Raw genomic sequence first — 22,372 nt, forward strand, 5'->3', positions numbered from 1 at the left:
GGTGGTACACACCTTTAAACCCAGCACCTGAGAGGCAGAGGTAGAAGAATCTCTGAGTTCGAGGCTAACCTAGTCTGCAGAGTGAGTTCAAGGACAGCCAAGGCTGTTAAACAGAGAAAGAAAGCCTGTCTCAAAAATAAGAGAGAGAGAGAGAGAGAGAGAGAGAGAGAGAAGATTGCACTGGGGCTGAGGAGATGGCTCAATGGCTAAGAACTCTTCAACACTTCCTGTGCTTACAGGGGCCAAAAGTTAGAATCCAAACCCCATGTTGAGCAGCTCATAACATTCTATCTCTGTGGGAACCGGCACACACATCACCTACATTCATGCAACACACATTAAAAAATAAAAGCCCTAGAGTTTGGAGAGATGGCTCAGTGATGACTCAGTGGTTAAGAGCACTGACTGCTCTTCCAGAAGATCCAGGTTCAATTCCCAGGAGCCAATGACAGCTTACAACTGTCTGTAACTCCAGTTTCAGGGGACCTGACACCCATAGCAAAACACCAATGAACATAAAGTAAAAATTTAAAAAAATCCCCTGGATTTTCTTGACTCTTTGTAACCCATTTAATTTTAGAATTAGCGTGGCAATTTACACCAAAAAATGTGCTAGAATTATGATCCTTCAGATCTGTAAATCACTTTGCAGAGAATTACATATTGAAGTTTATCATCTTCCGGCAAGGAATGTTCCTCCATTTTATCTAGTAGCTTTTGGTTTTCTATGTAGAGGTCTTACACATACCGTGTTAGATTAAGACCTTGGTGGTGAATATGTCAATAAACACCAATGGTCTATTTTTAAAAGTTCAATCTTAATTTTTTTCTTTTCTTTTTCACAACAAAAGCTTTGGCGCCTGTCCTGGAACTAACTCTAGTAGACCAGGCTGGCCTTCAACTCAGAGATCCACCTGCCTCTACCACCTAAGTGCTGGGATTAAAGGTATGTGCCACCATCGCCCAGCTCAATCTTAAATTTAAAAAATGCCTTTACATGGTTTATTGTTCATATATAAGGATATAGTCTACTTTGTATGTTGACTGTGTATCCAGCGTCCCTTCTAAATTAGGCTACAAATTCTAAGAGTTTTGCTCATAGATTCTTTTGGACTTTGTTCCTATAACTGTGATCTACCAGAATGATTTCTTTCTTTCCAATCTGTATGTGTACCTTTTCTTCTTGCACAAGCTAACATCTGGTGCCACGTGGGACAGAAGAGACAGTTGCCCTGTTTCAGCACCAGCCTTGAGGATATCGCTCAGTATTTCACTTTGAATGGGGTGTTTGCTGGGGATGGTTAAGGATATTCTTCACTAGGCTGAGGAAGTTGCTTTTTAGTTCTGAGCTGCTGTGACTTGTGGAGTTTTGTTTTGTGTGGGTTTTGTCTTTTTTTGGGGGGTTGTTTGTTTTTATCACTCTAAGTAAGAAGCCCAAAGCCTCATCAGAGCAGGCAAATATTCTCCCACTGAGTTGTATCCCCAGCTCCATGTTTCTTAAAAGTAATAGAGAGGGGGTTAGAGTTGTAACTCAGAGGTGGAGTGCTTGTCAAACAAAGCAAAGCTCTGGGTTTGGGCCTCCACTCCAGACAGTAAAATAGCAGGGAGATGGCTCAGTGGTAAGAACGCTCCCTGCTTTAAGGGGACCAGAGTTCAGTTACTAGCTCCCATGTCAGGAACTTTATGGTCAAACCACTTATAACTCCAGGTTTAGGGCATCCTGAGTCTTTGGAGATATGCAATTATATAAGTTTTCCACTTTATTTTGTTTTTCTTTAAATTTTTTTACATTTATTGTGTGTGTGTGTGTGTGTGTGTGTGTATGCAGCGCAGTGCATGTGTGGAGGTCAGAGGGCAACTTGCAGGAGAATGCACAGGTTTGGATTACCAAACCAGGAAAGTAATTGAAAAACAAATCTTGTAATATTTTAGTAAGTTTATAGTTTTGTATTGTGCTCTATTCGTAGCTATCTTGGTGTGCATGCAGCCTGTGGGCACAGCTGGGACATGCCTGGTAATGCATGCCATGGACATGAAACAGTCAGTACGGATGCTCTGGGTTTTCCTCCTTCCTTCCCCATACAGCACAGGCCACTTCTTCTTTCCCTTCCAGCTGTGGGGCCTCCACACAGAAGAGCACGGCCTGAGCCTGGTTCTGAGGACTCTACGCCCTCTCACTACCACCAGGCCACTTGCTCAGTTCTTCTGAGACAGCTTCACCATCTCTGGCAGAATGAATGTCCTTGATGGTGTCCCCTTTAAGGTACCTAACGGCCTTGTGATGGACACAGAGCCCTACCCTGCTCCAGCTCCAGAGATCAGTGTCCGGTACTGTAGAGAACTCCTCCTGGGCTCGATGGTAAGTGAGTCTGTGTCTAGCTATCCTTGGATCTGATGCCTGAGGCTGAGCCACTGGGGCCTGCCTCGTGACTGTACAGGGAAGCTTGGTTTGCTTTCCAATAGTCTAGGGAGTCTGAAAATAAGCCAGTAGGCTCCATGGAGAAGCTGGTGTCTGGGTGGTGAAGCTGTTTCCTAGGTCACCTGAGAGCCTGCCTGTGTGAGCGGCCTCTGTGAATTGTTTGTCACTGCCAGTGTGCTCCACCTCTTTCCCTCTTCCCTCTCAGCTGTTAGAATCACTCTAACCCTAACCCTAACCCTAACCTAATGATAAGACTCCATTTCCAGAATCTTCTGTTAAAAAGTACAGGTAATGCCGGGCGATGGTGGCGCACGCCTTTAATCCCAGCACTCTGTGAGTTCGAGACCAGCCTGGTCTACAGAGCTAGTTCCAGGACAGGCTCCAAAGCCAAAGAGAAACCCTGTCTCGAAAAACCAAAAAAAAAAAAAAAAAAAAAAAAGTACAGGTAATGCCAGGCATGGTGGTGCACGCCTTTAATCCCAGCACTCGGGAGGCAGAGGCAGGTGGATCTCTGTGAGTTCAAGGCCAACCTGGTCCACAAGAGCTAGTTCCAAGACAACTAGGACTGTAACACAAACTTTGTCTCAACCAAAAACTAACCAAACAGAAAACCATAGGAGGGAGAGAGGAAGTGGTCCTGGAATTCAGAGCACAGAGCACAGAGTCTAGGAAGGAGAGACCTGGGGTGGGTGCAGTGGAGAAGCTCCAGTGGCCTCCAGAGCACACAGCAGGATACCAGGTCCCGCTCTTTGTGCACAGCTATCCCTGTAGCCTGCACTGTGGCCTCTCTTACTCTGACACAGGCCTGTGATGCAGCCGTGCCTGGCCTATATCTTACTAGACAAGGCTAGTCTGGAACTTGTAGAGATCTGCCTGCCTCTGCCTCTCAAGTGCTGGGATCATCACACCTGGCTCTGTTCTGCTCTTTGGGGGGGGGGGGGGCAGTTGATTTTTCAAACTAGGATTTCTCTGTGTAACAGCCCTGGCTGTCCTGGAACTAGCTCTGTAGATCAGGCTGGCCTCCACCTCACGAAGATCCACTGCCTCTGTCTCTCAAGTGCTAAGCTCACAGATGTGCGCGACCATGCCCTGTTTATGTGGTGCTGGGGTTAGAACCCAGAGATTTGTGTGTGCTGCAACCACAAAAGTGGTTTCTATAGAGAGTCTTGAGGTAGCTGTTGCTCAGTGACATACTGAATGGTGAAGGGTGTTTAAATATTGAAGTTTTACCATGGTCATTCTATTAACTCATTACTTGATTTGCCCTTCATGTCAGGGTTTGCCATTAAACTGTTATGATGTCTGTCAGCCCCAGAAACATCTGTAAAGGAGGATGGGAGTGGGCTGTGGGGCTATCCAGAGCTTAGAGCCAGGAGCTTTCCCCAGCTGGCAAATTTGAACAGGGTTCTCAAGGCAGCACTGAGGGCTGTGTCTCCACGGGCCCTGGCTTGCCACAGCTGAGCCTCACATCAGCCTTCTCTCTGCAGTATGACTTCAGCCTGGAAAGGGAGGCTCTCTTCTGGGTGGAAGCAGCCATCCGAGGACCTTGTCCCCAACAATGCAAGGACTTGGGGATGGCATCAGCTCCTCCAGCCTGGTTCTTACTGGTCAGTCCAAAACACAGTCTGATGCCTGCACCTGCTGAGAAGGAAGAGGGGGAGGAGGAAGAAGAAATAGGGGAGAAGAGGGATGAGGACGATGCTTCCTCTGCCAGCGAGGAGGAGATGGGCTCCAGCAGCCCTCAGCCTGGCTCCCCTACAGCCCGTCGCCGCTGCTCGCTGGATGTGCTGCGAAACATAAAGTCTGAGTTTGTTGGTGCCCGGCGACGGCTCTCGGAGAGCAGACTAGCCTCGTGTCCTCGAGCCCTTCTGCACCGCTTCCGAGGCCACCGCACTCTGAGCTTGAGTGCCAGCCTGGCGCCAGCCCCTGACCCAGCACCGCAGCCCCCCAGTGAACCTGTGCTGCCTCCACGACCCTCTACCGCCGGCGCTATGCCTCCACTGCGGAGCCACAAGCCCACTGTCGCTGTAAGACCTTTGTGTTCTCCACGGCCATAGGCTCTAAGCCAAGACCTCCAAGTTGAAGGTCCCCAGCCTGGGTTCCTTCCTCCCTGCACTACTCTCTGCTCATCTGCTCCCACCTGGCCCTATGGTCCTGCCCTTCCTACAGCCTAGTACATTCCGTTTGGAGGCTCGTCCTTCTCTCGATTTCCCACATGTTGCATGTCACAATGATTAACAGCCGCAGTGGAATATGAATTCTTTTAGGAGTGGGACGGGATAATCATTTTTGCTTCCTGGGCACCTAGCAGTAAACCCTACCGACAGGGGGAGCTCAGTGAATGCCTGCTGGAGACTCAGCTCTGGGGCTTCACACTGAGCAGGCTGGAGAAGCTGGCAGCTCAATCAGGAAATACGGAACAGTTGCTTCCACCAGATGCCCACAGGACAAAGCATCAAGAGGATGTGGGGGGAGGTCCATACTCGGTTATGGGATTGGCTTTGACAGACAGGGCTTATGCATCAGGCAAGACCGGGGTAGAGGGAGTGCACAGATAGTTCCTAGAGCAGAAGGGAGCCTACAGTCCAGAGAAGCTTACCATCCGGGCAGCTCACGTGTGCCAAGTTTTGTATTTATATCTTTTTCTATTAAGAAATGAGTAAATTTCAGAGTTCACAAGTCCTGGATCCAGGGAAGACTGAGGCAGATCCAGCCTGATAGCAGAATGTGGGGCTTGGACACAGTGATCTGTTCCACAGTCAGACACGGAGGTGCTACAGAATAAGGCCAAGGAGAAACTGAATCCAAAACACAGAGTCCGGAAATAGGGCCGGGTTGCTGGACCTCTCTGCCACCCTGTACTTATAAAGATCAGTATGACAGGAGGGGCTGGGAACTGGACAGATTCCAGGTGTTGTTGCCAGGAGGATCTTCCCTGGTCAAGATCAGTTTAGTTAGCAGAGCATGGTGGGACACACTTGTAATCTCAGCAACTCAAGACTGAAGCAGGAGAATTGTCACTGTGGGGCCAACCTTGGCTACATGACTACTTTAAGGCTACTCTGCTACGTAGTTATGAAACAAGACATTGTCTAAATGGGGGGCAGCTGGGGCAGAAGGATGAGGCATAGGGAAACTGAGGCAGACAGTAGCTAAGAGTCTTTTTCAAAGACAAAAGCAACACCACTGCTCAGATCTGGATGGCTAGCGGTTAGGGCTAGAGGACAGTCAAAGCAGAGTCCCGAGGAAGTGGCGAGAGGTGGGAACTCATGTGGCCATATTTGCACCGAGGCCCAGGAACAGGCAGCACCTGGATTTCCCTCAGGAGAGGGCAGATCTCGCCTGGTGGTGTGCCAATGCCTTGCTAGTTTGATTCCCGGCTGGGCGTCCTTCCTTGGGATACCAGCCAACCACAGGAATAGCCTCTGTAGTGCAGCATCTACCTGAGTGGGTATGCTGGATTCCGTCCTGCTGGGGCCACCTGGGGTACAGCATCCCCAAGGCAGGGTTCACATCTCAAATGTCTATTGTGCATCAGGTCACTGACGTCTCTGAACCTGGATTTCAATCTGTGATATGAATTAATGGGGTGATTCTCTCTCTCTCTCTCTCTCTCTCTCTCTCTCTCTGAGACAGAATCTCAAGTAGCCCAGGTTGACCTCAAACTTGCTATGTAACGGTAGCTGAGGACAACCTTGAACTTTTATCCTCTTGCATCTGGGATTACAGGCATACACCACTAAGCTCTATGTATGAGATGCTAAGGACTGAACCCAGTACCTTTTGCATTACAACCAAGCATGCTACCAACCTTGTCTGTCTGTCTTTTGCTATTTCTTCCTGACAGCCTTTTACTGTGATGCCCAGGCTCACCTTAAGTCTCTGGGGTCAAGCAATCCTCCTGCCTCAGCTCCCAAATTGATTCCAAGTGTGTACCACTACACTTGGACTGTCTATCATGTCTCATTTTCAGTGTTGTGAAGTCTAAGTGAAACATTAGCCTTTGCTGACAACTTTTACCTACCAGGCCCTTCACCAATGAATCACTTTGCTCATGTTCTGATTTGTGCCTTCTAACAGCCTGATGAGGTGGGTTTAACTGGCCTCTGTTGACATCTTGGCCCTGCAGGACCTAAAGTTCTCCACTATGTGTGTACAGTGACGTCCAGCCCAGCTGACTGTGACCTCCTTTGGTTAGTGACATGCCGTCCTCTCTGTGTTTCAGTCCCTCAGCCCATACACCTGCTTGCCACCTCTCAGTGGGACACTCCAGCCCCTCAACTCCTATAGATTGCTTCCTGATTCAGCAAATGACCTACTGTCTGCCCTGACCAAAGAGGAGCAAGACCTCATCTGGCCAGTGGTCGCTTTGGGCTATCCCCTGGGAAGGGCCATTGTGGCTCTGCAGAAGACAGGAAGGCAGAGCCTAAGCCAGGTGAGTGGGCCCAGGAATGAGGGGCTGCCATGCTGGAGCTAGGTAAGGTCAAACGGCTTTTGACATTTGACTTGAAAGAAGTGTTTCTCCCTTTCTCTCCCTCTCCTGTCTCCTCTCTTGCAGTGCTGGGGCTCGACGGGCCTTGTACACAGTAGGCAGTCTCTCTACCATTGGGCTAGAGCCCCAGCCCTTGCTTCCATCTCTTTATTGGTAGAACCTCAACTTGGCACAAATTACCAAGTTTTTGATTAAATTTCTAGGCCTTACTATTATGCCCTCCACAGGTCTTTAGCAGGAATCCCTATGGCCATTTAGGGGATCTCTATATTTGAACCCATGCCCCAAACACAGGAGGCTGGAGCTTTAACCAATGAAGATCCTCTCTAGAACTGTCTGATAGGGCAGTCTCCACTGAGAGATCTCTGTATGTGTGTATTTGCTTATGCGTGTGCTGGTGGGGGTGGGGGTGAGTGTCTGCACTCGTGTGCAAATGCATACGCAAATATGCATAAAGACCATAGGTCAGCCTTGGGTGTCTTCCTCAGATACTATTATATCTGTTTAGACAGTCTCTTACTTGTAAGTGATGTTTGCTGCCTCAGCTAGGGTGGCTGCCTCGGTCCAGTGATTGGCAATACTTGCCAACTAGGTCCCATTTCTTCAGAAAACTAGCCCCGTTGATTCTAATTGATTGTAAGAGTGGGAGAGAAAAGCTTCAAGGTCCCCTGAGCCGAGCCTTCAGCCTTGCATAGGTAGTCACTTCCATCTCTACTGTTAGAGACATCTTAGAGCAGTCGGATCTAAAGGGTGGAGAAGTAGATTCGACCTCTCGATTGGAGGACTACAGAGAAACCCTATCCATTGTCAACCTTCCACAAAGAGCTTCCAGTGCTCAGGAAAGGCTTCAGGGGAGTTCCCCACACTGAGGGGGCCTTCAAGGCAAGAAGAAAGAGCTCTGCTTCTGAGATAAGAAGAGCTGCGATGACAGGGACAGTGTCTTCGGGAGATGCTACTAACCAGTGTAGCTGTGGGAGGTGTGAGTGGCAGGCTCCTGGGACTTAGATAAGGAAGGAAAGTTGGGGCCAGTTGAGGGTACTTAGATCAAACGTTGGCAAATGACCCAACAGACAAAAGGGACGTACGGAAGGACCGTGAGCAGGGATGGTAGGTGGTACTCAGTACCATTGCCTTCACCCACACCCCTCCCAATGTGCCATCCCTGCTTTGCACCATTGTCTAAACGGCAGGATTCTTTGTGGTTGGAAAGCTGGCTTCATGACAATCGGCACTTCCTTAGTTCCTTTGGGATCACTCCCTGCTGAAAGACATTTTAGTCCAGTAACTCCCTTGGCCTAGATAAATGATAGATGGCCCGGGAGAAAGGACATTGGGTTATGGAGAGAGGGGCACTTAGAAAAATATGGAAAAAAGCTTTGGCCATTACTCACTCCTCCCTCCCTCCCCCCCTCCCTTCCCAGGCTTCATGTGTCCACTGCAGCCAGCGACACAGGCATGAGCAGCCCAGGAGAAGGTTCATGGGCCAAGTGCATCAGCTGAGGGACACTTGTTATAACAGGTTCCCTTTGAGGGTTTCTTTTGAGGAATATATGTTTGGAATCAGTGACTTCTGAGGCTTTATTTTGGTGTCTGGAGGTGACATCCTTACCTGCCCTGAGCCTGCAGCAAGCCTGGTAGCTTTTACAGTTCCGTAGGCCCAAAAACTGACCAAGCAGTAGAATCTCCAAATGTAGATGCCCAGGCCTGGTCCCCAAGGGCCCTTCAGTGGATCTGGGGCCTGATAAGTAGTTTGTCATGGTACACAGGCAGTCAGCTTTTCAGAGAGCCCGTGATTTGAAGATGTGACTGCACGTCAGAGTCACCTGAAGGAGCAGTGACAGGATCCGGCCGACAGAAGAGAAAGCCCGAGGTCCTGCGTTAGTAGAGGTGGAAGGAGAATTGACTCAAAAGTAGCCCTATGATGTTCATACATAGCATGCATGCATTGTTCCCCTCCACACACACACATCATACACACACAATAAAATAAATAAAGCATTTTTGAGACACACTCTCCAGGCTGTCATGGAACTTGTAATGTTGACCAGACTAGCCTGGAACTCAGAGATCCTCCTGCCTCTGCCTCCCAGTGCTGGGATTAAAGGCATGTTCTGCTAAACACAGCTATAAGTAATTTTTTTTTAGTTAAAATCATCTGTAGAGGCTGGTGGAGACACATGCCTTTAATCCCAACAAAAGCAGACAGATCTCTGAGTTCGAGAACGGACTGGTCTACAGAGTGAGTTCCTGGACAGGCACGGTCACACAGAGAAATCCTGTCTCAAAAGGCAAAAACAACAACAACGAAATCAACCTGGAGAGCCACAAGGTTGTCTCAAAGTCCAGATTCTGTCCCAAACCAGTTATATGAGGCCCTGTTAGTAGCTTCTAAAGCTGCCAGGATGGTTGTAACAAACACCAAGGTTACGAGCATTGCTGTGAGGGAGTGTCCACCCTCTGCCCCTGTCCACTCTCCCTTTCTCTGGAGGTGGCAGTTTCTCCAGAGTCCCTGTCCACTGTCAGCTAAGAGCCCCTCCTGCCATTCCTGATCAGAGTGATCGAGAGGCACTGAGAGGTCAGGTGATACAGATGTACATCATATTCTGGAACTTCGGCAAACCATCAGCTCTACCAGGGCCTCAGTTTCCTCAACCGTGGAAGGGGTTGGGATGAGTGACTTTCAGAATGCACTCAGAGCCAGGTCTACATGTCCCGTAGCTCCTCCCGCAGGAGCTCTCGACTCTGCTCCTGCAACCCCAGGCCTCCAGCTCCAGGCAGCCTGGTCTCAGCTGCTTCTTGTGGAAGCTTCCCGTGCTGGGACAAGCAGACCAAGAGCTCCAAGCGTTTAAAAATCACAGGGCTAGACTCTCTGTGCTTCTACAGGCTCTGAAGGTCAGCAGAAACTTGACCTAATCCTTCCCAGCTACACACGTGGTTCTCACGGCCTAGAGCTTTCATCCGGCACCTGTTGGCTGTAAATCCTGCTTCGATTTGTCCTGCACTGGCATAGTCCCCCATGTCTGGTTTATCTCCTTGGCTAAGCTGTGTGTTCCTTGAAGGAAGTTCTTAATTGGTTTTATGAACATGGCATGTGTTTATTGTGCCGGTGATCGGGATGCCGTGGTGACAGACTAACCTCCCACTGTGTGCCAAAAGGGAGTGGACCCAAATATAATGAGAAGCAGTATGCATTGCACAGCGTGGGTCTGGCCAAGAGCCCCAAGGATGGATGGCCCAGTAAAGACAGTGTGCAGAGAGGAGGCCTCCTGGGAGGAGAAGGAGGCTGATCTAGGATGGGGAACTGGAGGAGGAAGCTGAGGTTGTGAGCAGGCTGGAATATGGTGAAGAGGCAGTGTGTTTGTTTTGGAGACAGGGTTACCTGTGCTGGGCTGACCACAAACTCGCTTTGTAGCTGAGCGGGATCTTGTGTGTGTGTGTGTGTGTGTGTGTGTGTGCGTGTGTGTGTGTGCGTGTGCATACGCATACGTGCATGTGGCGTAGTGTTTGTGTTTATGTGTGTGCAGGTGCAGACACTCATGAGTGTATGAGAGACCAGAGAAAATATCCTAGTCTCTGCCTTATTCCCTTGAGATAAGGTGTCTCACTGAACCCACAGGCTGGCAGGCAGTAAGCCCCAGGAATTCTACTTCTACCTCTCACAGTGCTGGGGTTGCAGGTTGGCATGTGACAATGTCCAGATTTTTCTGTGGGTACTTAGCACTTAAATTCAGGTCCTCATGTTCAAACACTCTTATCCCCTGGGCCATCTCCTCAGCCTTGACCTTGATCTTCTGATCCTCCAGCTTCCACCTCCCCAGTGTGCCCAGATTTATGGTGCTGGGGATTGAACCTCATACATGCTAGGCAAGCACGCTACCAGCTTAGCTACCTTAAGGCAGCACTGACTTTGGTTTTTGTTGTTAGTTTTTTGAGACCGGTCTTTCTGTGTTACTGGCGAGCCTCTAACTCGCTGTGTAGTCAGGCAGCCTTGATGTCCTCTGGTGCAGCTATTTACCCTGAAGGCAAAACAAGCCTCTGATGGTGCAATGGGGGGCAGTGGTTAGAACGAGTTTTCAGCCCCTGGAGAACTTCCTCTGCTGCCAATTCCCCTTCCCCCCTCCCCCAACTCTGGGGCAGACTGTTGCCTGCTAGCATTCTAGGTGACAGGTGTGTCTGGGGATGGGGAGGGGGCATGGGGATGGGTGGCTGAGGAGGTGCCTTTTACATGAGGGTGCTGCTCTGAGAAGGATGGGTAGTCGGGTGGTAGGATATGAGGTGACTGTGGGAGTTGACTTTTTTTGTTTAGAGCTCGTCCTGCACCCCACTTAGGCTCCATGAATGTTTGAAGAACCCTTCTCTTGGATTCTGTCCCTCAGCCTAGGACATGTATTGAGGGCCTGTTGTCACTCACCTGCTGGTTCCCAAAGCAAGCCTGTCCCTCTTCTGTTGGTTTCCTGTTACTTGTGACAGGTTGTCCAGTCTCCGTGACCTTGGGGAGATCCTTGGGTGACTCCCTAGCACATCCTTGACACCCCTCTTACTATCTTTCCCCCGTGCCCTCTTTGACCCAGTTTCTCGGCTACCTCGGTGCCTGTGAGAGGCTGCTGCGGCAGGGCTACGATGAGGCCCTGGTGGATGAGGCCATGGAGATGTTCCAGTTCTCCGAGCACCAGGTCAGCTGGGCCCCTGCTTGGACCCCAGGGAGTTGCAGGGGTGCAATGGCTCCAGAGCAGCCTGTGGACTGGCCAGGAGAGAACAGGCCTTCTCACACTGGGGAGAAAGTACTGACCTAGAGAGTAGAGTGCAGCCAAAGGAGGGGACAGAAGGAAGTGGAGAGGGCACCTGGAGGCTGGGGGAGCCGGGGCTTTTCTGCAGGTGACTAAATCAGCACAACACATATTATTGGATTTCTGATGTTTTTGAGACTCCCATACTGGAGCAGACCAAAGATGTTTGAACTCAGGGAGATTGCTGCCCTCACAGCATTCAGGGAGCTACAGAAACAAGTGTCCATGATAGCCCCTGCCTCAGTAACAGGGCAGCAATTCACAGGGCTGAGAGTTGCAGGAAGGATACCAAAGAGGAGAGAAACACGGGGCGGGGTGGGGCGGGGCGGGGGGAGGGAGTCTTCAACAGAGGCTGAGCTTGGTAAACCCCAACAGAACCAGCACACAAGCAGTACTCCTGGCTGGGCCTGTGTGTCCTGCAGACCCGCTGTGCACTCCCTCATCCTGCCCTAATGCACATCACAGAGAGTCAGAGTGGGCCAGATGATGGAGCCTCAGCAAGACTGGAGCCTCCTTTCCTTGGTGGAGGAAGAAAGCATAGAGTTCGCGTCCCCAGAGGAAGAGGAGAATGACAGGCACAGCCCAGAGTCAGGCTTCTCTGCTCAAGGGAACACAGCTTTCTGGGATGGTTGGAGGTGTCGTGGGCACCAGGGAGGGGTACACCCAGGATTGGGGCAGCCTTGCAGTGATGGCATACCCTGTCTTCCTCCTCTTCAGGCAGGGGAGTTCCTGCGACTCTGGCAGCAGTTCAGTGACATGGGCTTCCAGCAAGACCGGATCAAGGAGGTGCTGTTGGTCCACGGCAATCAGCGTGAACAAGCCCTGGAAGAGCTGGTAGCCTGTGCCCAGTGACAAGCCAGGACACTCTGTGATGGATGGCTGACCAGTGAAGTACAAGACTCAACACCCATCCGAAATCTATTATTAAAACCTAATAAGACAAACCAGGTGGTGGTGGTGCACGCCTTTAATCCCAGCTGTTAGGAGGCAGAGACAAGTGGATTTCTGTGAGTTGGAGGCTAACCTGGTCTATATAGCAGGTTCCAGGACAGCCTGAGTTACATAGGAAGACCCTATCTCATACAAAACAAAACAAAGGAATCTGACAAGGTCTACATTTTCCAGACCTGGCTCCTCTTCCATGAGAATCCTTAGGTAATCCCTGGGCCCTTATATTCTGACTCAGAAAGCACAGATGGGCAGCCTCCAGGAACATGGTTGGCTAGAATTATATTGTTTAGTTTTCTCTATGTTGCCTGGTTGGCGTTGAACTCGTGAGCTCAAGTGATCCACCTGTGACCTCAGTATTCCTGGTAGCTGCCTAAGCTTGTTTAGTTTTATATCCGAGGCTCTCTGGAGGCCTTTGCAATGCAGCAGGCCCATGACCCTCGTGCGTGATCCTCTAGACCTCCAATCCATGCCTCTTTCTGCTCTGATAATCTGGGTTCTTTACCAGCCTGTATCTTTGGGTTGGGGTGGGGCGACAGCTGTCTCTAGCCACCCCAAGCCTATATTTAAGAGGCCTCCAGAGATTGAGAGGACCGATTGCTGGAGTGGCCTGAGGTCACAGGTCAAAGCAGCCCACCCAAAGTCCTCTGACAGTTACCAGGATTCAGCAAAGCCTGTGGGAAAAAGCTCAAGGAAATCGCCTGTGTCTCCCGGCCCTTCACTTCTTTGCTCAGTTGTGTATATGAGACTTCTACGGCTGAAACAGCAAGCCAGGACTGTGACCCAGATCTCCCGAGGCCCACCTAGCTCCCTGTGCTCTCCACTAAGTCTCAGTGCCAGCCAGCTTGAAGTCATATTGAAAATACTCCCTGGTCTTCTAACTTGCTTTGAGTAAGTTGAAGGTAACACAGAGAGAAGTATTTGGGAAAATCGGCTAGAGAGTATAAAGTTGGTCAGGAGTCTGTTGCTAAAATCAGACTCAATTGGAAAAGAGTAAGTATCTGAAGGCTGAGAAGCCGCGATGGACCTGGCGCTTCATATTCCACTCAGTTAATCTGGCTCTGAACGCCATTTTTATCAAGTCCGTTGAATGAGAAGTGACCAGCTGGCAGGCCCACAAACCACTCGCCATTCTATCTTCCCGCCTGCCACCGATCCTTCCATTTCCATCCCGGGGAAACTATTGATTACAAATGAGACAATGGAAAAGTTGTTAGTTTACAATTAATATTGTTTAATTTTTTATTTCATTCATTTATATAGTGACTTCATAAGTTTAATTAGGGTAATTTACCAGTAGCTACACTTCTGAAGAAAATGTCTCCCTCCCCTCATACTCACTAACTGCCTGTAGGATCTATAGTATAGCTCCTCAGGGAGGGGTGGTGTCTCATAAGCCACACCCCTTAACTCTCCTTTTAGGAGGTGGAAAAATAGAGTTTGAGGCATAGACTCTGAAATCAGATGGGGCTACAAGTTCAGCATTATTGCTAGCTAGCCGTGTGGTCTTTTGAAAGTTGCTCATCTTCTCTGTGCCTCAGTTTCTCTCATTCATAAAACAGATGACGTGGTGTGGGACAGGGCATCGGATGCTTGTAGCGCTGTGTCTACCAGTTCATTCACATCTGTGCCCTCCCTTTCCTTGTCCTACAGCCTCCACCCTTCCCTGCTCATCCTCCCTGTCTTTAACAAACGCCAGCTGCTGTGGTTTGCTTAAGTGGTCCTGAGGTTTAAGACTTAGTCCCCCACTGATGGTGCTGGTGGGAACAGTGGACAGAAGTTCCACCACGTCCTTGAAGAGGACCCTAGCCCTTTCTCTCTCCTCCACTTCTCAGTCACAGTTATGTGAACACCTTTGCTCTATTATGGATTCCTACCACGATGCCCTGCCTCACCATGGGCCCCCAAACAACACAACAGAGCGCCCATCGGCTGGAACCTCTGAAACTGTGAGTCAGAAATGCCCTTGCTTTTCGCATTCATTTCCCCGGCAACAGAAAACTAACACAGCTGCTTTCCATAACTAAACTCAAAACACCTGAGCAAACCTGTCTCTGGGAACCCAACCTCTGCTCAGCAGAGGGGAAGAAAGCAGCCAGAAAGGAGGGTTGTGGAAGGGACACCTGGGAAAATGGCGGCTCTGCAGCTAAGGGTCAGGAGGCTCCTGAGTATCTTAGGTGGCACACACAGGCTGCCTGAAGTTGGGCTCTGGATACAATGACCCCTACAGGGGAGGCCAAGAGGATGGGGGGAATCCAAGCTCCAGGCAAAGCCACGCCTGGCCCAAATCCAGCCTTGCTTCCTGTCATCCCACTGCCCTCTTAGGTGTTGTCCTCTCTTCTGGTCCCCACTAAGTCCCTGAGAGACACATGCCAGGGGGTGATGAAGGAAGGCCCCTGATCTGACAGGACAGCTGTACTAGAAGCCGCTGCAGGCTCAGCTCTCAAACTCATTGTGTCCCCAGGGAACTGTGCAAAATGTCCTCTGTCTCACTCACCCTTGGCCACTTCCTCTGAAGCACCCTGGTGATTACTGTGGGCCCACCAGACTAATCCAGGATGATCCGCCTTCTCACTGGGCCTAGCCTAATCCATCTGCAAAGACCTTCTCACATGGAAATGACAGCTCACAGGTTCTAGGAGTTTGGTTAGATTATTGGGGATCATTATTCTCCCTGCTTCATGGGGGCAGCGCTTTCCCCACACAATATGTGGTTAATGGTAACAGCCTGTGCATATGTCATATATGGGACATTCCTAGTGCATATATCATACATGGGACATTCCTAGTGCATATATCATACATGGGACATTCCTAGTGCATATATCATACATGGGACATTCCTAGTGCATATATCACACATGGGACATTCCTAGTGCATACGTCACACATGGGACATTCCTAGTGCATATATCATACATAGGACATTCCTAGTGCATATATCATACATAGGACATTCCTAGTGCATATATCATACATGGGACATTCCTATTTTAGAATGGAATGATAACAAGGCAGGTTGTCTATGTGGTCCTGAGTTCCCAGTTCCCCTGGCTGAAGTGCAGATAGGTCCCAAAGGCCAGTGCCTAGGCAAGCCTGGGCCTTGCTGGCACAGCTCTATCTGAAGGTACCTTGCTGCTCTGGCTTCAGTATGAGTCCGTCTCCTGCAGCTGTCACGGGAGGAGTGCTGGCCAAGGTGCTGCCATAGCCTCCTCTCAGCCCTGACCTTTCCAGGCAGGGGGCGGTGGAGGGAGACACACCCCTAGGTCTTGGTTGGTTGGAGCAGGAGAACTCAGGAGTCCTGAATCTCTTCCAGGGCCCTCCCCATCTGTCAGCCCTTTCCTTCCATACTCCCTAAGCCCAAGTCTGTCCTGTGGCCCCTGCCCTCCCGTCTGCCTGCTGTTAAGAAAAGTCTACTGGTCTCCACAGAGGGCACATGGCCCTTTGCCGTGGTGGGGTCTAAGGCACAGTGTAAGAGCTGGTCAGAGGAAGGGGCAAATCCCAGCTCTTCAACCTTGACCATGAGACCTTCCAGAAGAAAGATCTGGGCTTCAGGGGTCTCAAGGAAGTCTTTCCTAATGAAGGCTAGGGAGGATCTCAGAGCTTCACCCTGGATGCCTCTGGGACACTCTCCTCTCCTTCAGACCCTAGGGGCCAAACCTTTGCTCTTACATGTACTGATGCCACAGGAACACGGGCAACCAGGAATCTCTCAAAGCACATAGTCTCTCAGTCTCTACCTACCTACTACCCACCCCCACCACATGTCTCTCTCTCCCCCACTCCGTCTCCCTCTTCCTTCCTTCTCTCTCCCTCCACATCTTCCTCCCTTCCACCTCAGGAAATGAAATCCTGCTATATGCACTACCTGAGGGAAGTTTGAGATGCATGTGCTTTTATTCTGGGGACAGGGTGGTTCGGGCAAGGCAAGAACTGGTGGCTCAGCCCTTGTCTCTAGCAGGTCCCTCTCCAGGAGCCCTGTGTTGCTTTTCCTCAGCTCGGCATTGGTGCCTGTGAGGGGGCTCTGCCTTGCGTCCCAGGAACTGCTGCCCAGGTCACGAGCCAAATCTGCCACCAAAGAACAGCTAATTTGGTTCTGGGGATATGGCTAGGATGTGACTCAGTCAGTTGAGTGCTTGCCTATCATACACAAAACCTTGGGTCCAAACTCCAGCACCGCATAAACCAGGAGTGGGGGTGCATACTGGCAATGCCAGCACTTAGGAGGTAAAGGCAGGAGAATCAGAAGTTCAGGGTTACTCATTCTCAGTCACATCTAGAGTTTGAGGCCAGCCTAGGCTATAGAAGACGCTAGGGTTTTTTGTTTGTTTGCTTTTATTTTTTTAATACATTCACCAGGTCTCCCACCATGCATATCTTTATTGATTAGCATACCAGCTGGGCACAGGTCAGGGCGAAAGTACATGAAAAAACAGGAAATGGTCTCAATCCTTCAGTGAGCTGCCAGAGTTGGGCCGGCTTGTGGGGCAGGCATGACACTGGTAACTGCCTGGGCTGAGGATGGCAGCAATAAAGGGGTCCAGCAGGAGTTCCTGGGGGCTTATTGGGCCAGATCCTCCTGCAAAACTGGATCCTGGCCAAGAATGCCTGCTGGTTCCGCAGCCTGCCCCGTCGGGGCACCCACACCAGCCTCCAGGGCTCCTGCCACTGCTGGTGGCCCTCCCTTCTGCCCACTCTCCTCCTGAACCTGCCCTTATAAGGCCACCCACTCAGGAGATGCAAGTTCTGTGTCCCCTGGGCAACTGCCCACACAGCGTCATCTGCTGTTCTCTGCCCAAGATTTTAAACCTATGATCTGATTTATTTTGTCGTTAAGAAAATGTTTCCAGATTGAACAGGGACATTAACTGGTTTCCAGATGAGGATACAAAGTTAGAAACCAGGGTGCTAGGGTGCTGAGGAGCTGGGGCCCAGGTCAGGCCCCAGCTGCTTAGCCAGTTTCCACTTCCCTCAGTAGCTAGGCAGTTCCAAGAACTTAAGCAAGCTCTGTGCTTAGGTAACTAACTCCCAAGTACGGGGAAGGGTGGGCAGCCCCTCCCCCCGCTGTGAGACGACTTAGTGCATTGTCAAGGTGCCCTGTCCTCCCTTGACCAGGAGTAGACACATGTCCCTGCTCCGGGCCAACTTCCTCTGGCCTGTACCATTGGATCCTTGAGAGCCCCCCTTTATTGGTCGTGGCCTTGGAGAAGTGAGATCGACTCCTGCTGCGGAGCCTGTGTCCCTGAGTGCCTGCCCTTCCCTGTCCCAGGGAGCTCTGAGGAACCCAAAGCCTTCGCCTTCTGGCATGGTCTTGTGTTCCTTAAGTAGCCATGGCGCTTCTGCTGCTCACAGCCACGCCCCCTGTCGGATGTGGTGAGGAAACACACGTAGCCTGGGTACCTCCTGCCTCCTGAAGACCTAGAGACAGGCCTGACTGAAAAGCCGAGAGAGAGGGAGAGATGGGTGAGACTATGGGCCACCAGGAGGTCTGTGTCATCACCAGGGAACTGACCCCCAAGGTCCTGTGGTCACTAAGCAGCTGCCTCAGGGACAGAAGCCAAACCTGGCTTTCTCTGTCCTTCACTGTGGCATATCTCATGTTGGAGGGGACACACTAAAGTATTTTCTGGATGGAGAAAAAATAAGGCGAGAAGAAAGGAAGGGAAGGAGGAATGGAGAAGAGAGGGCAAACTCAAAAAAGCCACCCCTGCAAGAAGTGGCCCATACTGAAGGGAACTGGCTTCCCTTAAAGGCAAAGGGAAACCGGGGATTTAGGATGCTACTCTCAGTTAGGCAATTTAGGGAACAAGGCAGACATGTTTGGTCTTTAGTGGCCATCCCTCAGAGCCTGGAGGACTCTGATGCACAGGACTGGGATAAAGAAAAGATCCTGGTGGCTTCTGGGAGGGCCCCAGCATTTATCTTCAGAAGGCGCTGTGAGAGCAGGGCTGACTGGCAGCCCCAGCGCCACACCGTACCTTTTGGAAGCTTCTCAGTGGCCTTGGGGTTAAGCAGAGAGAAGTCCGGGCCTGAGCAGTCAGATAGCACACAGCTCTGTGGTGCAGTAGGCCAAGCTCTGCCTAGAGAGGCAGGTGCTGCTGGTCTAGGAAGCTTCCACCTTTTTTTCTTTGCTATGTCACCCTAATTCCTGCTGTGCAGGAACAAGTGACTGAGGAAGCAGCCCGGGGACAGTTCAGGGTTGTTGTTTACACACACACCCACACCAGAGTTGTTTTTGAGTAGGGGTGGGGAGGAGAAGGGGTGGTTTCTGGGGTACAGAGCCCTCAGGGACAGGTCATAGGGACCGTGTATTTCTTGGTATCTGGATCTTCGTTAGACCTGTAGCAGGGAAAGCCATCTGCACAACCCAGTGAAGGGGACTCCTGCCTGCAGGAGCACGGTCCCAGGTCCCTGTAATGGAAAGGGATCTGGATTTGTGTTCTGGAGACAATGGTCCAGAAGGAGGAATGGTGACAGACGCTTCCCAGGCCAAGAGCCCCTCTTCGTGCCTCCCACTCTTGCCACAGTCGATGAATGACTGTCTTCCTCCCTTGCAGCCAGATCAGCTGCTCCTGGGAGACAATCCCACAGCCCTCCCTGGAGGTAGAGAGCCTTCTAGTTCATTGATAGAAGCCAGCCCCACTGCTTGTTTGAAGTTGTTTCTGTGTTCCTTTTGGCCCTTTGAGTTTAGGCATTGTTGTGCCCACTACCAGATGCCCACCTGATGTTCAGAAGCTAAACAGCTGTCCAAGAGCACACAATCAGAAGGCCCTAGAGATGGATTTGAATCTGAAAATTTGAGCCAGCTGCTAGACCATTCCTCCCACTCTGCTTGCCCTCCTCCCTGGGGGCCTGCACTCAGCTCCCTCCCTGACCCCATTGCAAATAGGCACACAAAATGCCTCCCATGGGTGGCACTTCCTAGCCTATGACAAGGGCCTCCAGAGCTCTCTCCCTGTTGGCTCTGACGAACTCCTTAGTTAAGACTCCTTTGGCTACCTTCAAACCTAGCCAAGAGGAGAGAGTCAGGCTCAACCTAGAGTCTGGAGCTATGGGTCTGCTAGATCCCTTACCTAGAAGGCATGGCCAGGAGCTCTCACATCTGCTTGTTCCTATGTTTGATAGGTCAGTTTTTATCCCCTCAAAGTGATTTGGGGAGGCAAGACTCCAGCTTCCGGTCATGGAGACACCACCCCTACCCGGAAGGCATGTCTCTGGTTCCCATCACTGTGGGATCAGTCCAAGCTTTGAGATGGACAGTCGCCAATATGCTTTACTGTGCCCACACTCAATGGCTGAGTGACTGGTGCCCAGACTGCTGAGGGCCAGAGGGGACAGGCACACAGCCAGCAGGTTCTTGCCAGGAAAGATGGCACACTCGAACTGGGTCGTTAGAGGAAACCTGACGACAGAGGCTGTTTACGAAGGGTGAGGGGCCATTCCAGGGGCAGCGTGAGGCAGACAGGGCACTCTCTCCACCCCAACCTGAGGCCTTAAAGGACTACTTGGAAATAGCAGTGGGGGAAAATCAGTACAAAACTGCAGGAGGAGGGAGCTGGGGACAAAGTCCCTGACAGAAGCTGTCACTCAGATCAAGGGAGGAAGAAAGTCAATGCAAAACTGCTGGAGGAGGAAGCCTGGGACCAAGTCTGTAACTCACTCTCCCTTTCTGGCTCCCTCTGCTGAAGCACCAGTGATGTGACCCAAACAGAGGTCTAAGGGTTGCTAAACATCTCTGCTTGTCACCTTTGCTGCCTTAACAACAAACTGCAGCTCCCATTTTCTGCAAAGTAGAAGCCATATTCTCCAGTCTGAATGCTCAGGCTCCACCCCCATCTCTAGCCTCACAGCCCAGGGGCTCGACAGCCTTCAGTGTTATCTGCATCTCCACCCCTCTTTTATACAGAAACCAGGTTTAGAGCTGGGGTGGGGGTGCATGCCTGTAGTTTCAACACTTGGGAGGCTGAGGTTAGAGGATTCCCCGAGTTTGGAAGTCCAAGGCCAGCCAGCCTGGACAACATAAGATCACATCTCAGTAAGTAAGGAGTTGGGGACACACACCTGCAGTCTCCATTCTGGTGGGAGTGGAGGATGAGAAATTCAGAAATTCAGTATCAGCCTTGGTTACCTAGCAAGTCCAAGGGCAGCCTGGGCTACATGAGACCCTGATTTAAAAGAAAATTAAAAAACATAGTCGGAAGGGCCTATCTACATACAACTCTCTCTCTCATAAATAAAAATAAATCTTTAAAAAAAAAATCAAGCCAGGGCTGGAGAGATGGCTCCTTAGTTAAGAGCACTGGCTGCTCTCCCAGAGGACCTGGTCCAATTCCCAGCAACCACATGGTTACAGTCATCTGTAGCTCTAGTTCCAGGGCATCTGATAACCTCTTCTGGTCTCTCCAAGCACAAGGCACACACATGATGTACAAACATACAAGCAGGCAAAATGCTTACACAAATAAAATAAGAATGAATTAAAATGCTTTTTTAAAAACTATGCATGGCAGCACACACATCTTTAATCCCAGCACCCTGGAGGCAGAAACATGTAGATATAATTGAGTTCAAGGCCAGACTGGTCCATATAGTGAGGTCTAGGCCAGTTAGGACTACATAGTGAGACCCTGTCTTTAAAAAACAAACAAAAACAACAGAACCAGCCAGACAGACGTCTCAGGAGGCAGAAGCAGGTGGATCTCTGAGTTTGAGGCCAGCCTGGTCTACAGAGTGAGTTCCAGGACGCCAGAGCTGTTACACAGAGAAATCCTGTTTCAAAAACCAAACAACAACAAAACAGTTGGAGTCAACATTTAACACTAAAACAAGATGGCTGGCAGGCGAGCAAGGCTGTCCTTCTGCAGACTGAGCCCCTCGAGACCCACCTGCCCACAGTGCCTTATTTCTGCAATCCTACAAAAAAATCATTTACCTATGTGTGCGCACGCACACATACATGTGTATGCCAGAGGTCAACCATTGGTATAATTCTTTTTGAACCATCTACTTTGTTTTTTGAGACAAGGTCTCTCACAGGGACCTGGGCTTGCCAGTTAAGTGAGGCTGGCTAACCAGGGAGTCCCAGAGACTTGGCTGCCTCCCCCTCCTCAGAACTTAGATTACAAGCCCAGCTTTTGTTGTTGTTTGTTCTTCAGTAGCCCAGGATGTCTCAAAGCCACTATGTAGCTGAGGCTGGTTTTGAACTCCTGATCCTCTTGCCCTAGCTTTCCATGTACTGGGATTATAGGTAGGCTCAGCAGCTTTTCAATGTGATTACCAGGAATAGAACTCAGGTCCTTGTGCTTACCGGGCAAACACTAATGACTGAACTCTCCACAGCTTCCCCATTGTCCTTTTAAGCTACTGAGATGTAAGAGAGAAGGTTGTGTGTTTTCAAGCTTCCTGACAGCCAAGGCTGCCGAGGACAGTACTAGATGAGACTCTCCACTGTGGTCCTGTGTCCATGATCCCCATACCCAGAGAGACCTTGTCCCCTGACAGCTAGATCTTCTGCCGGCACAGTTAATCTGCTGCTGTTTCTGAGGAGTGACAGCAGTTTGAACACAGCAATTAGGATGAAAAAGAGGCCCAGCTGCTTGGGGCCAGAGGAAAATAAACAGACTGGTCCTGTGTGTATTCCATGGCCAAGAGGAGCAATCCTTCACAGGGTGATTAGCTTTTCCAACCACAGCCTCTTCCCAGCCCTGGAAGGAAGGCAGGGTGGCT

General features: G+C 50.5%; 1 protein-coding gene across 1 annotated transcript; it reads left to right on the forward strand.

The window, feature by feature from the left end:
- Positions 1–78: 78 nt before the first annotated feature.
- Positions 79–12,590, forward strand: Ubap1l (ubiquitin associated protein 1 like). Its single transcript, XM_057768991.1, has 5 exons — positions 79–2,359; positions 3,907–4,446; positions 6,645–6,854; positions 11,483–11,584; positions 12,416–12,590. The coding sequence occupies exons 1-5, from the start codon at positions 2,234–2,236 to the stop codon at positions 12,548–12,550; spliced, it is 1,113 nt and encodes a 370-aa protein (XP_057624974.1). The 5' UTR covers positions 79–2,233; the 3' UTR covers positions 12,551–12,590.
- The last annotated feature ends 9,782 nt before the right edge of the window (positions 12,591–22,372 follow it).

The sequence above is a fragment of the Chionomys nivalis genome, chromosome 4 (assembly GCF_950005125.1).
Source record: "Chionomys nivalis chromosome 4, mChiNiv1.1, whole genome shotgun sequence".
Lineage (NCBI taxonomy): Eukaryota > Metazoa > Chordata > Mammalia > Rodentia > Cricetidae > Chionomys > Chionomys nivalis.